The sequence below is a fragment of the Hemicordylus capensis genome, chromosome 2, assembly GCF_027244095.1.
Source record: "Hemicordylus capensis ecotype Gifberg chromosome 2, rHemCap1.1.pri, whole genome shotgun sequence".
In the NCBI taxonomy this organism is placed as follows: Eukaryota; Metazoa; Chordata; class Lepidosauria; order Squamata; family Cordylidae; genus Hemicordylus; species Hemicordylus capensis.
The window spans coordinates 40399819-40416237 of NC_069658.1; the positions used below are offsets into that span (position 1 = coordinate 40399819).

The window sequence follows — 16419 nt, forward strand, 5'->3', positions numbered from 1 at the left end:
GCCAGCTTGGCTGCTGCTATTATTATTATTATTATTATTTTACACAGTCAGACAGGTGTTACTGACTGGTTTGTTTTATCCAGACATCGAGTCCTTCCCAAGGACCTGGGATGTCAGAATTTTATTGTCAATTGTTATAGATATTGTCGCAGAATATAGGCTGTTCCCAGTAAAGCTGCTTTTTGTAAATTGGCTGATGGTGATTTCTGTGACCCCTATGGTGTTGAGGTGCTCTTCAAGGTCTTTTGGAACTGCACCCAGGGTGCCAATTACCACTGGGATTATTTTGGTCTTTTTCTGCCACCACCTTTCAATTTCAATTTGTAGATCTTTGTATTTGGTGATTTTTTTCTATTTCTTTTTCTTCTATTCTGCTATCCCCTGGTATTGCTATGTCGATTATTTTAACTTGTTTTTCTTTCTTCTCGACTACAGTTATATCTGGTGTACTGGTGGCAGATGTTTGTCTGTTTGTAGTCGGAAGTCCCATAATATTTTTACATCTTCATTTTCTTCAACTTTTTCAATTTTATGGTCCCACCCATTTTTGGCTACAGCTAGCTTGTATTTTTTGCAGATGTTCCAGTGTATCATCCCTGCTACCTTGTCATGCCTTTGTTTGTAGTCAGTCTGTGCGATCTTCTTACAACAGCTGATTAGGTGGTCCACTGTTTCATCTGCTTCTTTACAAAGGCGGCACTTGCTGTTTGTTGTTGATTTTTCGACTTTGGCTCTTATTGCATTTGTTCTTAGTGCCTGTTCTTGCGCAGCCAGTATTAAACCCTCTGTTTCTTTCTTCAAGTTGCCATTCTTAAGCCATTGCCAGGTCATGGTGACGTCTGATTTTCCACTTATATTGTGCAAATATTGACCATGCAGTGGCTTATTTTTCCATTTTTCTGCTCGGTTCGTGACTTGTTCTTTCTTGTAGGCCTGCTTTGTTTCATTGGTGTTGAATAGTTTCTCCTTATTGACCATTTGAAGTGCATCTTCTTCACTGTCCTTGATATATTCTTCAAGGCCTCTTTTCTCCTCCTCTACTGTTTGATGGACTTGCAGCATTCCTCTTCCACCTGAGCTGCGAGGGAGGTAGAGCCTATCGACATCACTGTGGGGGTGCAGAGCATGATTGATGGCCATGATTTTCCTGGTCTTACGATCTAGCGTCTCTAGCTCTGCCTGGGTCCAGTCTATTATTCCTGCAGTGTATCTGATAACAGGTATAGCCCAGGTGTTTATGGCTTGTATGGTGTTCCCACCATTGAGTTTGGACTTGAGGATTTTTCTAACTCTCCTGATGTATTCACTTCCAATTTTTCTTTTAACTTCAGTGTGTGCGATGTTATCAGCCTGGAGAATGCTCAAGTATTTGTAAGGTTCTTTCTCTTCCAGGTTCTTGATCTTGCTTCCATTCAGCAGTTCTTTTCCTTCTGTTTTTGTTGTTTTTCCTCCGTTCATTATTAATGCAGCACACTTGTCTAGTCCAAACTCCATTGCTATATCACTACTGAATGATATCACTACTGGACAGTGTTTAGCAGTGATTCAATTTCTGACTGGGACTTTCCATACAACTTCAGATCGTCCATCTATATCAGATGGTTGATTTTACTTGATGTTTTAGATGTTTGGTATCCGAGGCCTGTTTTGTTTAGTATTTGTGAAAGTGGGGTCATGGCGATTACAAACAATAGAGGGGATAGTGAGTCCCCTTGGAAAATGCCTCTTCTAATGCTAACCTGTCCAAGGGTCTCACCATTGATTGTTAACTGTGTACTCCACATGCTCATTGCTTTTTAAAAATAAATATCTGAATGTTGTTGTTGTTATTATTATTATTATTTCGATTTCTATACCACCCTTCCAAAAATAGCTCAGAGCGGTTTACAAAGAGAAACAATAAATAAATAAGATGGCTCCCTGTCCCCAAAGGGCTCACATTCTAAAACAAAACATAAGATAGACACCAGCAACAGTCACTGGAAGTACTGTGCTGGGGGTGGATAGGGCCAGTTGCTCTCCCCCTGCTAAATAAAGAGAATCACCACGGTAAAAGGTTCCTCTTTGCCCAGTTAGCAGGGGCTAATGAGCATAGTCATGGAAGCTTTAAAAACTGACATCTTCTTTCAGAAAATGGAAGTCTTATCCAAATGAGGAGAACAAAAAGGAACATATGCTCTTGGAAAAGAAATGTAAGCTGGCAATAAGAGATGCAAAAAAAAATTGTTCCTCAATTTTTATTTATTTTATTTTTGAGGAACGTACCACTAAAAACATAACAGATGTAATAGAAAGCTGCTGGAATGGAAAGAACCAGTGCCATATGGTTACTCCTGGATACTTCATAAATGGGCCTAGGAGGGGCTCATTGAGGGTGGTGTGGCTGTGTAGCTGGATACACACATAACGGGACTGGAGTTGGAGGGACCCACAGTTTCCTTATTGTTATGTCTGAACCCAGCCAACTCTGGTCTCGTTTACTGTTTAGAATCCATTTTGAACCCTTGGTTTGTAGTGAGTTTTGCTTCTCCAAACCAAGGGTCTAGGGAGCCTCCTTTTCGTCCAAATGTGCCACTGGAGGCTGCATTCGGGCGAACTGGAGTTGAGGGAGGAAGCTCTTCCTCCCTAATTGGCTTTATGGGTGGTCCTTCAAGCCCGCAAAGCCAGCTCCCTGGCCTCTCTGCAGTCTCGCTGACTACAGAGAGGATGCTCTTCTAAACATCTCAATGCGGATGAGAGGCTGTAGAATAAAAAAACCTTAGAAAACCTAGGAGGACCGGACTCTACGGAATCAGTGTGCATGGAAATAGCAGGCTACTGAGGGCAAACGAATGTACTTATTACTGAGGACATACTATTGTCCTCCTATTCAAAATGTTGTTGGTGATGTTGAGTTGGAGAAGAAATCAGAGTTGTCTGAGGGAGCAAGTGTTGTAATAATGTGTGACTTCAATTGCCCTCACTCAGAGTATGCCCACTCATGTTCAGTTTATGACAAATATACCTTTCACAAGTACACTTTTTGGGAGGTAACCCCCCCCCCCGCAAAAGGAGATGCTACAGAGCGAAGATTCCCTCTAATACATTCATTCATCCCACAACCCTCCAGCTGGCATTGACATGGCTGTGGCAGTGCTCCTTTATGAGTCTCTTTGCAGCCTCAATCAACTGCAGCTTTGGTGCCCTTTTTGCAAGGGTGGGGGGCAAGTTTGGTTCAAAACATTGACCTCGCTCTAACTTCATTTGCCCTCAGTAGCATTACCACATAATCCAATGTAATTATTTGTTTGATATCACTGTTCCTAAGAGGAGGGGTTAATTTCAAATGCAAAATGTTGCCAAAGCTGCTGCTGATAGGGTTTGAGGACATCAATCGGTACAGAAAGGTACATTTTTGGCAGTCTTTCAGGAAATATTTAAGCCCCCTGAAAGCCCCTTCTTTGTGTCGAAGATGACTGGATAACATTTGGCTGAGCACTACTATTTTAAAGAGGAGTGTCAACAAGAAGAATGTCAGAAGAATCACACATAGGTGTGATAAGGATAACAAAGGCTGCAGGTGCAAAATTGCAGGGAGGAAGAATTGACTAGACTAAGAAAACATTTTGAAGATAAAAGCATGCAAGTGTTTAAAAGCAGTCATTTGAATCCTCGTTATTAGAATATAGTTAAAAACAGACTTGCTAAATATTCAGGATTCACATTGAAGCATTACTGAATACTGTGGGTAGCGTATATATCTTTTATCTGATACAGCATATGTGTGTTCTAAATTATGTATTTTCCTGTGTGATTTTGGGGAAACACATAGAATACTCACAGTTAGAAATTAGTGTTTGAAATACATATTTTTTCAGCTGCTGTATCTGAAATATTTGTTATATAGCAAGGTTGCTTGTGAGTGAATTGATAAAGTTCTTAAAATCAGGGAAGTATTCTAAAGATTATGTATTGCTGATCAACCTGTACCTAATACTGTAGCAGTGATTGTAACACTTCCCTGCTGCATTTTTTGTGGTGTTGTACTTTGGCTTCTTAGCCTGAACGTGAACTTGTAAATTTTGTCAAAGCTGCCTATATTGCAGTTTGAATCTTATTTTTAATCTTGTGTAAATTGATGTTCACTTTTTGTATGCGGTGTTAAGAACTCTGTCCAAATTGCTTAATGATACATTGCAGTGCAGCTATGATCCCATCTGAGGCTCTTATTTACCACCTTAATTTTTTGACTTTCTATTCTGCTCTTCCTCGGAATACCTTAGGGCAATGTTCCCCAGAACAACCTTGTGAGGTAGGTTGGATTGAGATGTAGTGATTGGCCCATGATCATCCAGTAAACTTCCTGGCTGAATGGGGATTTGAACCATTGTATTCTAACCTTTTCAGAGCATGCTTCACCATCAGAAGCTCCTTCTGCTCAAGGAAGAACGTACTCTTATGCAAAGGGTCCTCTCACAAGCGGAAAGGATCCTTTCATAAGTGGAAAGTGTTTTTGATGATGGAGCAGCAGTCTACAAAAGGTTATGCCTTTTTATGATAGTTTTTGTTTTAATGTGTTGTAATATTACTTTAAAGCTTAATTACCTCTGATAACTGTATATACCTTTCTTCAGACAAATAGAGAATACATGAAAGTTATAATGTGTTTAAAATACCACCACATCAGGAAATATAGATTTATTTTCCTCTTCCAAAGAACTCTGTGAGAAAAGCTTTTCTCTTTTATCTACCATTTCAAAATAATTCACCATTGCCTATATAAATAATATTTCAAATACAAACATCCAAAAATGTATTCTAAAATAGCTGGCATCTTTTAAGCATTCTCAGGACAGTAATTTGATTTCTATGTATCACCTTTTGAAACTGAATCTCACTTATGCTTGGCAAGGTTTGTGCCATCCTAATTGAGTGTGTATCACAACTGACTGCTAAAAAGTACAGTGGAATACGGCGTTTGAAGTAGAAGAAGTAGTTGTAAAAGCCACATTCTTGGAAAAACTCAAAGCAGCATATTTTAATATGTTGCTTATGTCTGTAATATCTGCCCCTCCCACCCCCACCCCCAGTTAGTAAGAGTTTTTTGAGACAGGGCAACAAATAATTTTATTTTGGTGGCTTTGGGTTCTTCTTTATAGATGGCAAATCTTGAAATGTGGATTTTAGAACAAAAACCCTTTTGAACTAGGGCTAAGAGAAGGTGATTGCTGCAGTATTGGCAAAGAACTGAGATTCATCCTACCATAGCTTATCATTAGTCAGCTACATATTGATTTTTTAAATGTCCTCATCTTAAAGTGGCATTGAGTCTCAATAGGAGATGGTTTAATATTTTGAAGAAACTTACTTCAGTGATTAAATTCTTGTTTGTGACTCATCCTCTTTGGGCAAGAACAGAAAAACATAATGGTAACATATTGGGTTTCAGCAGTAGTTTATAAGTTTTAGATTCTCATGTTTGAAAACAGAAGGAAGATGGTTGGACATGAGTGCTCTAGAGGCAAGCAAGAGAGATCTGTTTGCAAATGCCAACTTGTGAAGAAGTGATGCAGGTACACATCCAGACATGCATTTGTGTTTGCATTGTTGATGCCTGTAGGAATATGTTCAATCCAGGGCCAGTGGCTGTTGTATAAGACATTGTTCTTGACTAGAGCAGGACCAGGACCACAATTTTGTTACATTCCTCTATTCAAAAAGTATATGCAGGTTAATTTGCTAATTGTTTTGTTTGTTATTCTGTTATTTTTGATAGGCTTGGACATTTGTTTTTATTGTGTGTGTTGCATTTTTGGATGAGTTTAATTTTTGTAAGCTGCCTTGAGTTGTTTGGAAACAGGCTATTAGTTCCTAAACAAACAAACATGTGTCTAGGGTGTTAACTAACATATTTTTCAATCTGCTTTTTCTGTACTTGTTCTTTTTGTCCCTTGCTTCAACACTCCCACAAGAACCAAAATCCACAGGTGCATATTTTGCATAAGTTTCGATATGTACAATTGACCCCCCCCCCAAGTTTTCTATTTCCACAGAATCCCCAAACTACTCTTCAGATATATTGAGATTAAAAAGCAATGCTGGTATTTGGAGGGAATTTATTAATTGTGCACATCTAGTAATCTCCTGCTGACTGTGCAAAGAGGCACCTTTCAAAGTGGTGGTTCCCTTTACATTGAGCATCAGGAGAGTACCTGGTCCTATTCAGCATCCAGCACAATGCCCCACCAGTGTTGCTGGTGTCTGCCTTGTGTTTCTTTATAGATTGTGAACCTTTTGGGGACAAGGAACCATCTTTTTATTCTTTTTCTATATAAACTGCTTTCAGGATTTTTTTATTGTTGAAAAGTGGTATATAAATAGTTGTAGTAATAGTTTCTCTGTGCCGTGTTTTTCATTGAGTCGTCAAACTGCTTCTTGACCTTAAAGAGCCATTTGGATGTTTGACAGGTCCAAAAGAAGAAATTCTGTCCTCCCCTCAAAAGTGTGTTGGGTGTGTGTGTGTGTGTGTGTGTGTGTGTGAGAGAGAGAGAGAGAGAGAGAGTGTGTGTGTGTGTGTTTAATGTGCACATGATCCTTTCTACCCCCTTCCACTTCCCCCAAGTATACTTGGACTTGCCTATCGGAAGCAAAACTTGGTAGAGTATTCTCTTGAATCTACCAGCTTTACTTATTTTTTATTTTTTTACCTGGATATGCAAAGAGAGTAGTACAGCTGGGGCATTTTAGAACTGGTTGCATCTTCTTGGATGAACTGTTGGATGATCTGAAGCAGAACAATTGCTGTTGCTTCTTTTATGGCCGAAATAGTGCTCAAAATAGAAGAAAATTGACAGTTGAACATGAAAGCTTTTATTTTACAACCTCCTTTACATTTGTCTTCTACTGCTTCTTCCATGCCTTTTTGTATCCTAAAGTAGATCACTATTTGGAAGAGGTAACTCCCCACTGCTCAGCCTGGTGTGTTAAATTCTATCATTGTGTTATTGGCAGGAGATAACTTTGTCTCTGCCTAGAATGCATCTGAGCAATTGAAAGAACTGCATTAATTAGTTCCACATTGGTGCAGAGGAGCACAAACAATTTAAAAGAAATTAAAGAGAGAAGAAAAACACGATCACTTTTGTTCAAATATCCACCAAAATCAAGACCGAGACAGACAAGGAAAAGAATGGAAACTGAGAAGAGGGAAAGCAAATCTGGCTCTTTCAGCTTCTTTGTAGACAAACCTATTATCCCACCCACCCACCCAGGAGTGGAAAGACACCCAGGAAGAGAGAGTATTGCTTACACTGTAAATGGAGGTGAATGCTTGATTGTCTGCTTTGGGTGTTGCCTCGATATGTCATTCCATCTTAAAAGTTGGGTGTGATACTTGACATAAGAAAAGGAAGAAAATTGCTAACACTTTTTTTTAATGTGTTCCACCAAAAGCAGTATTGGTAGTTGTGTAATAGTATAAGTAGCTTATTCAGATTGGTAAAGGCCACTATATAATACATTTTGCAAGCCAAATTCAACTGTAAATAGGAAAAACAATTGCATGCTACTTACAGTCGTTCAGTGCTGCAGATGGTTAAACATATGTATTACACTCAACTTTTTAACTGTCTGATTACATGTACAGAATTAGTTATGTATTGTTAGGAAGAGAGGATAGATTTTTCTGCACTTCAGTGATTCTTTTAGTTGTCTCCTATTATCTCTTTCTAACTTAAGACATTGAGCTAGAGCCAGGAGCTCTATGTTTTATTATTTATTATAGTTTTATTATTGCTGTTGTTATTATTATTATTATTACATTTTATATCCCGCTCTTCCTCCGAGGAGCCCAGAGCAGTGTATTACATACTTAAGTTTCTCCTAACAATAATGCTGTGAAGTAGGTTAGGCTGAGAGAGAAGTGACTGGCCCAGAGTCACCCAGCAAGTATCATGGCTGAATAGAGATTTGAACTTGGGTCTCCCTGGTCCTAGTCCAGCACTCTAACCACTACACCACGCTGGCACACACGCTTTATAAATAACAACTGCCTGATTGCTTGTGGTGAGTAAGACTTGCCTTAAAGCAACCAAGCAAGGAAGCTTTTTTGTAAATTATTTACTTATCATATGTATATACTGCCTGATGTATATATTTCTAGACAGTGTACTCAGTCCAAATTACAATATAAAAATAAATTAAAAACAAAACAATTAAACAGTTTAAAATTAGTTTTAGTTAAAAATCTGAGAAAACAGGTGTGTCTAAATGGTCTTTTAAAAAGCCATCAGAGATGGAGAAGCTCTTCTTTTGACAGGGAGTGCTTTCCAAAGCCCTGGGGCAGCCACAGAGAAGGCCTGGTCCTGAGTCACTACCAGACAAGCCAGTAGTAACTGTAACCAGACCTCCCCAAGTGATCTTAATAGTTGGCAGGGTTCATGATAAAGGAGGTGGTCTCTTAAGTATCTTGGACCGAAGCCATTTAGGGCTTTATAGGTAATAACCAGCACTTTGCATTTTGGTCTGAAACATAGCAGCAGCTAGTGTAGTTCTTTTAAAATTGGTGTTATGTGGTTCCTTTGGGTTGTCCCAGAGACCAGTCTGGCTGCCGCATTCTGTACCAATGGTAGTTTCTGGACTATATACAAAGGCAGCCCCATATAGAGTGCATTATAGAAAGTTAAGCCTAGAGGTTGCCAGCATATGTACTATTTTTTTAAGGTCATTTACCTCCAGAAATTAGCGTTGCTGATTTATCAGCCAAAGCTGATAAAAAGTGCTCCTGGCCACTGCTTCAACCTGAGAAACCAGAAGGGGTTTTGGATCCAGGAGCATTCCCAAGCTATGTATCTGATCTTTCAGTGGGAGTGTAACCCCATCGAGAACAGGCAGACCTAAACAATCTCTCAGGTCTTGACCCCCACAGTTAGTACCTCCGTCTTATTTGGATTCAACTTCAGTTTGTTATCCCCCATCCATCCCATTACTGCCTCCAGACAGGCATTTAGGCAAGTAATGTAAACTGCCCTGAGCCATTTTTGGAAGGGCGGTATAGAAACCAAATAAATAAATAATGCCATTCCTGATGAGGTCGATATGGAGAAATAGATTTGGGTGTCAACAGCATATTGATAACACCCTGTACCAGTTCTCCTAATGATGTCTCCCAGCAGTTTCATGTAGATTTTAAAGAGCATTGGAGATAATATGGAGGAGCCTTGTGTAATTCCATATAGTAACACTCACTAACTCCATACATTAACAGAACAACAATCTCCAAATGACACCATCTGGAATCTACCCAAGAGGTAGGAATGGAGCCACTGTAAAACAGTGCCACCTAATTCCACCTCCCTCAGGTGACCCAGAAGATACCATGGCAAATGGTATCAAAAGCTGCCAAGAGATGCAAAAGGATCAGCAGAGTCGCACTCCCTCTGTCAGTACCTAATTGGAGACTAACCGTTAGGCTGACCAAGGCAGTCTCAACCCCATAGCCTGCTTAAAGGCCAGTTTGAAATGGATCTAGATAATCAGTTTCCTCCAGGACTGTCTGGAGCTGAGAGGCCACCCCCCTCTCATTCACCTTTCCCAATTATGGGAAATTAAAGATGGGCCAATAGTTGGCTAACTCTGAGGGGTCCAGTGTAGGTTTCCTTGCCCAATTATGGACTTATGATAGCCTCCCTAAGACAAGGAGGTATCCTACCCACCCCCAGATAAGCATTTATGATGTTTACCAGACCTTCTCCAATAATCTCATTGTATGATAAACCAAATTGGGCAAGGGTCAAGAGAGCAGGTGGTAGGACGCACAGTCCAAAATAGCTTGTCCACATCCTCAGGAGTCACAAACTGAAAGTGATCTAGTCTGACCACATAAGAGGAGTTGCTGTTTACCTGCAGAGCAGACTCTGCCCTAATAGCAGAATCCAGTTTGGATTCTGAATACAAATACGAGAGATTTTGTCCTCAAAAAAACCATTAAAAGCACAGCAGGTAACCAATGGTTCCAAACTTGGATTCAAGGGGGAGGAGGCTCGTGCTAGCCCTCTTACAACCCTAGACAACTCCGCTGGATGTGAACTTGCAGATGCAATGCGGCAGAAAAGAATTGCTTCTTTGCCTCAAGTGTTCCCATAGCGTAGATCTTCAGATGTGTTCTATGTTGTAACCTGTTGGATTCGAGCCGAGTCTTCCCCATTTGTACTCTAGTCATCTGTCTTGCTGCTTCGTCTCCTGTAATTCTTCCAAATACCACAGAGCTAATTTTGAAACAGGTCGGTGAGAACCCTATCCAATCAGGTGGACCAACCTAATGGGTCCTTTATCCCTGCAGATGTGGGTTGCGGTTGCAAGTCCTACCTTAACCAGATAGTGATCCATCCATGATATTGGGGAAACCACAGGAGTCCCCACCCATGGAATACCACCCTGATCAGACCAAACTGAGCATGTGACAAGTGATGTGTCGGTCCAGAGACCACTTGGGATAGGCCCATAGTTGTCATGGCTGCTATGAACACCTGAGCCGCTCCTGATAATCCAGTCACATAGAGAACATTGAAGTTCCTTGCCACCAACATTCTGGGCGACTCCAATGCCAGCCCTACAACCAGGTTTGTCAGCTCAGGTAGGGACTCTGTTGAGCAACAGGATGATCTCGACATGAACAGTAGTCCTATCCTTGGCTTCTAGGCTTAGGTACAGACTCTCAATATGGGCTATTTCCATGACAGGGATCCTGGTAAGGGAGACAATGTTCTTGTAGACCACAGCCACACCACCTCCTTGCCCACATCCACTCACCGGCTCCACTACAGAGTATCCTGCTGGGAGAAGCTGGGACCAAACTGGATCACTAGCCTCCCCCAACCAAGTCTCTGTAATGCATATTTTTCAAGTAATCAATATTATCTTTTGATTGGTGTGTGTGTGTGTGTGTGTGTGTGTGTGTGTGTGCGCGCGGCTGGTAAGATATGCTGGTAAATTTCATGAGCTTATTTGCAAACTTGCATTTGAGGTCTATGATCCAAAGGAGAGATTTTCTGTGAGAGCAAGGGAACTGCAAGCTCACTCAGAACTTTCTCTATACAAATATGACAAATATTTATATACCGCTTTTCAACAAAAGTTTCTAAAGTGGTTTACATAGATATAAATACAATTTATAGTCTTATAGTTGTGACTTTCATGAGACAAATCATTCTTAAAACTGAACATCAACTCACCTTATTGGGATCTGGATGTTCTGGTGTGAAAACGTCAGCTGTAGGTTTCCTAGCATGCACAGCTCCTCTAGATTTCTGGAATATCTTGGCTTATCCACTGACAGTAGTGTTAAGTGTATCTTATCTTTGTATCACCATTATTCGCATGGAGTTGCCTGTCATTGATGTTGCTATGGAAGCTCATTAATGCCAGAATTGGAATGCACAGTTGGTGTCTTTGAGATCAGTTGCCTTGATAGAACTTCCCCTGCCATCCTACACATGATAGCAACATTTTTCTCATATTTCAGGAACAAATGAAGGAGGGGTGGAAATTTTGGAATATTAAAAATGCAGTTCAACAGTATATGAATGAAAGCATTTGTGGCACTCTAAAAAAAACACCTAACCCTATAATTCATCAGGCAATAAAGTAATGATCACTAGAAATAAAATAGTTCAGAAGAAATGCTATAATTTGTTGAAGGAGTGCTTGTTTCCTTTCCAGGCCGAATACATGAAGCTATGGTAACATCTTTGAATGAGGATAATGAAAGTGTTACAGTTGAATGGATTGAAAATGGTGATACAAAAGGAAAAGAGGTAGCGTTTTCATTTTAACTATCTTTAAAAAGTTGTGTTTTCAGTTGTCTGCACTATAATATAATGCATAATATACTTTTTATAGTTTCTGCAGTTGTGAATTTTGAATGTATTCGTGGCCATTAGATTAAAATATAATTGTTGTATATTATGGGTTGTTATATACTACGTACATATATAGTATATAAGCCCCTGGTGGCGCAGTGGTAAAAATTGCTGCCCTGTAACCAGAAGGTTACAAATTCGATCCTGACCAAGGGCTCAAGGTTGACTCAGCCTTCCATCCTTCCGAGGTCAGTAAAATGAGTACCCAGAATGTTGGGGGCAATATGCTAAAATCATTGTAAACCGCTTAGAGAGCTCCGGCTATAAAGCGGTATATAAATGTAAGTGCTATTGCTATTGCTATATGCAATGATATATTTCAATATGAACAAAACCTTTTTGTTACTTTGTAGAAACATCACCTTGTTTCTTCATACTAGGTTTGTTTAAGAAGACTGTGGATTTCAAATGTGTGTTTCATCTGTAGAAACTGTTCTATGCTCTTCTGATTTCTTAAGTTCCAACTAAGTAGGACTATGCATTCTCTCTTAGAGAAATGTCACAAACGATTCAGAAATTAAATAGTGTAAAGCAATTGCATTCAACTGAGAGTCCTAGCAAAATTAAACTTTCTAATGCACCCCATGGCAGTGATGTGGGTTTTCTGGACAAATATTATTAACATACTATTTTTCAACAAAAATGGTTTCAAAGCAGTTTTTACAAGTAAAATCATGATTAGGAAAATTTTCTGATATCCTAAATAAATTATTTGAAGCGGCATGTTAATTTCTTATATCATTTTTTTAAAAAAACATGTTGATTTTATGTACTATATAGATATATCAAAAGTTTTTCTTATCACTAATCATTAGTTTTTCTAATTTTTAAGTCACAAGTATTTGAACTAAAACATTTGGCTAGGGGGGAAATTCAATACAACATATGCAGTATTGCTTAAAAGTTACATTTAAACAAATTCAAAGCTTTTGATGGAAATTCTTACTCTAACAAATTGGAAAGAGATACACAATGGTGTTTTGTATAGTACGCAGTAGTGTGTTACAAGAACACTTCTGACCTCCCCAGCTCAAGAAATAAAATGAGACACTGGTCTGTGTGTTTGCTGGAGCGGAACCAAAACTAATCACAGTTTCAGTCTTGCTTTCATTTGCAATCTGAGATGCAATAAGAATGTTAGTTTTGGCTGTGGAAGTCAAATCAAAACCAATCTGGTGAAAACAAAGCTTGATGTTTTGTTTGGATTGTTGTATTTTTTTTAGCCTACTTTCCAGTAGGCTTATGAGATCACCCAGCATTTTGTGTGTGTGTGTCCCATCAACTTTGCAATGCCTGAACCAATATGAACCAAATCGGGTACAGTTGTAGGGACACATAGGGACACCTCGATGGTGTAGTTTGTGATGATGTCATCCATCCCAATTCAAGATGGCGGCTGCATAAACTTTTGAGGCACAATTGGGCTAACTTGTGAACTGCCTAAGTGATTTGAACCAATTTTGCTAAAGCTGTAGGGGCACATGGGGAAACATCAGTGCCATACTTTGTGATGATGTCATCCACCCTGATCCAAGAAGGCAGATGTGTGAACCTTTTAGGCCCAAGTGCACTAACTTGAGGACTGTCTAACTGATTTGGACCAAATTTTGTACAGTTGTGAGTGACACACAGGGACACCTCTATGGTGTAGTGTGTAATGATGTCATCCACTCCGATCCAAGACTGCGGTCGTGTGAACATTTGAGGTGTAAGAGATCTAACTTGTGGACCTTGATTTGAACCAAGTTTAGTCCAGATGTAGAGGTATTAAAAGGAAAGTAGACAGATTAGTTCTTACTAGTACAACTTGTTTATTTTACTTCCTATTTACAAATCAGTAGGACTGTGTGTGTGAGACTCTCTCTCTTTTCTAGGAACAGTGAAAGTATTTAATTTTGAAACTGCCCAGTTTACCATATACTGTATTGTTATCTATTCATTGTTTCATAAAATAATTTAGCCTTTTTAGAGATGGAAAATTTCTGGAAAATGTTTTGTTTTGGATGTTTTCCCCAAGATGGGGAAAAAAAGGGAATAAAAGAGTTAAAATATGATATCAGCTGCAGATGGAAGAAGTAGGGATGTGCATGGATCGCGGAGGCGCGGTCCGACACTGTGTGTGTGTGTGTGTGTCGCATTTTAAGTTCCTCCGTGCTGCCCCTACCCCCTTGTTGACCAGCAAAAGTAACTTCCGCACATGCGCCCGCCGCTGATGCGCCCGTCGCACAGCGTGCGCACTCAACATGTGACATGAGTGGCGTGCGTGCGCATGTCATCGGCAGGCGCGTGTTGGCAGAGGGTGCATGCGTGGAAGTCACTTCTGCTTTTACCGGTCAACAAGGGGGCAGGGGCAGCAGGGAGGAATGCTGCTGCCCCGAAAATTTCACTGAAAAATGGGAGCGCCGGAGGGGGAAAAGCAGCGGGAGGAGTAAGTACAACCCCCCGCCCATAAATCGGGACACACACCCCCGGCGTCGGACTGCTGGACCGGACCACTTGCGAACTGGTTCGCAGGCCTTTCACATGGCCTGCAGACCGGTTAGTGCACATCACTAGGAAAAAGTAACTTGGCATACACCCCTAGCAAATTGTATTAGCCTGTCAAAAATAAAAACTTGAAGTATTTATTTCTGTGTATCATGAACAGTATTTTTCTTTATGTACAGATTGACTTGGAGAGTATATTTTCACTTAACCCAGACCTTGCTCCTGAGGATGATGATCCCAGCCCAGAAACCCCACCACCTCCAACGCCTTCAGCTAAAGTTAACAAAATTGTGAAGGTTGGTACTATGATCCAGTGCCATTAACTAACATTGCTATGGTTCAACTTGCTTGTTATATGATAGTCTTAATTTTAGAATGTTGGATTAAGCAATGTTTAACTAAAAATAACAGAAAATAGAAGATGAATTCTGCATTGATGTTATGCTTTCTCAGCTCTGAAAAGGCATTTGATAGGGTAAAATTCTCCTTTCTCCTCCTTTCTCTCTCCTTTCCCTCCCTCTACAAACTTGGTTATGGAGAGTCATTAATTGCTTGTTAGTTCTATAAATCAGAATTCACTAGTTACATAGCAAACAGAGGATATAATTTTCATCGACGCCTTAGTAGTCTCAATGGGGAGAGTGACAATATACTTGGTGTTAAAAATTTTCTCTCTAGGCAAACAATGTTATGCTGACGATTATGCTATGAGGTGATTTGATGCTTTTTTCTTTTAATAATTTATGAAAGTTCACTTTGGTCCAGTGATATAAAATGCATAATTTTAATGCGTTAATTTGTAGAGCCATAGGGGGAAAATCAGTTGACATCTTTTATACTTGCGGAAATGGATTTAGTGAAAGTTATGTATTTGAGTGTGTTTTTGTCATCAGAATTTGAAACTGGTAGAACATAATTACAAACCACTGACGCAAAAAGTGAAAGCATGGATGATCTCTGATTCAGTCATAAGTTTGGATGGTTGGAGAGATTGCTTAGAGATTGCTAAGAACATGCTCATAAGAAGAGCATGTTCTTATGACTGTATTGTTCTTATTGATGGCATTGCTACTGATGTGGAAGCTTTTGAGTCAGTTTCTAAGTGGGGGAGACACTTTAAATTGAAGCTATTTTATTTTTAAAAGGTAAATTGCGGAGAGTTGCAGTACCTAATCTGTTGCTCTGTGCTATTGTACAATACAGTTGGTGGCTGTGAGAGTATGGCTATATCCAGACCACTATCAGGCCTGATGTTCTGTTGAATTTGTGTTCTCTGTTACCAAATGAAAAAGTATAGATTTATCTAGGGAAGTTTGAGTTGAGTTCCTTTTGCACAACAGGATTTTCTCTCTTGTCTTCCCTGCTGTATTTCCCTGCTAACCTGTTCTTGAGACCCTCAGGAATGGCACTGGATGGGGCGGGGGGCTGCAGTGTGAGGAGCAAATCAGGGGTGTGTTTAGACTTTTAGTGGTTTTTGTCTGTTTTTAAATAGGTCCCTGCCCTGAGGGGAGAAATACTGCATTTTCTCATTATTTGCAAAGTTCCAATGTACATGGATAGTGCTATATAAATAATGTATTATTGGGTAGCATCCAATTAAAAGTTGCACAAGTAGAACACTTCTATTCATGCAACAGTGGGAGGGGTAATTTTGAGCAATTCCTCTCTGAAGTCCCCCTCTTGAAAATATTTTGATGGTGGGGGGGCACACAGAGCTTCAGAGGGAACATAAGAACAGCCCTGCTGGATCAGGCCCAAGACCTATCTAGTCCAGCATCCTGTTTGACACAGTGGCCCACCAGATGACTCTGGGAAGCCCACAGACAAGAGCTGAGGGAATGCTCTTTCTCCTACTGTTGCTCCCTTGCAACTTGTATTTAGAGGCATCTTGCCTCTTAGGCTGGAAGTGGTCTATATCCCTTGGACTAGCAGCCATTGATAGACTTGTCCTCCATGAATTTATCTAAAGTAAAGTATTCCATCAAGTCAATTTCGACTCCTGGCGCCCACAGAGCCCTGTGGTTTTCTTTGGTAG

General features: G+C 40.0%; 1 protein-coding gene across 10 annotated transcripts in view; it reads left to right on the top strand.

The window, feature by feature from the left end:
* Nucleotides 1–16419, top strand: part of KIF2A (kinesin family member 2A) — a 93090-nt gene that overhangs the window by 9517 nt on the left and 67154 nt on the right. For all 10 annotated transcript variants that reach the window (XM_053300777.1, XM_053300776.1, XM_053300779.1 and 7 more), the window contains exons 2-3: nucleotides 11698–11792; nucleotides 14564–14680. In XM_053300777.1, coding sequence (XP_053156752.1) covers nucleotides 11698–11792; nucleotides 14564–14680 — 212 coding nt within the window. The remainder of the gene's footprint in view (nucleotides 1–11697; nucleotides 11793–14563; nucleotides 14681–16419) is intronic.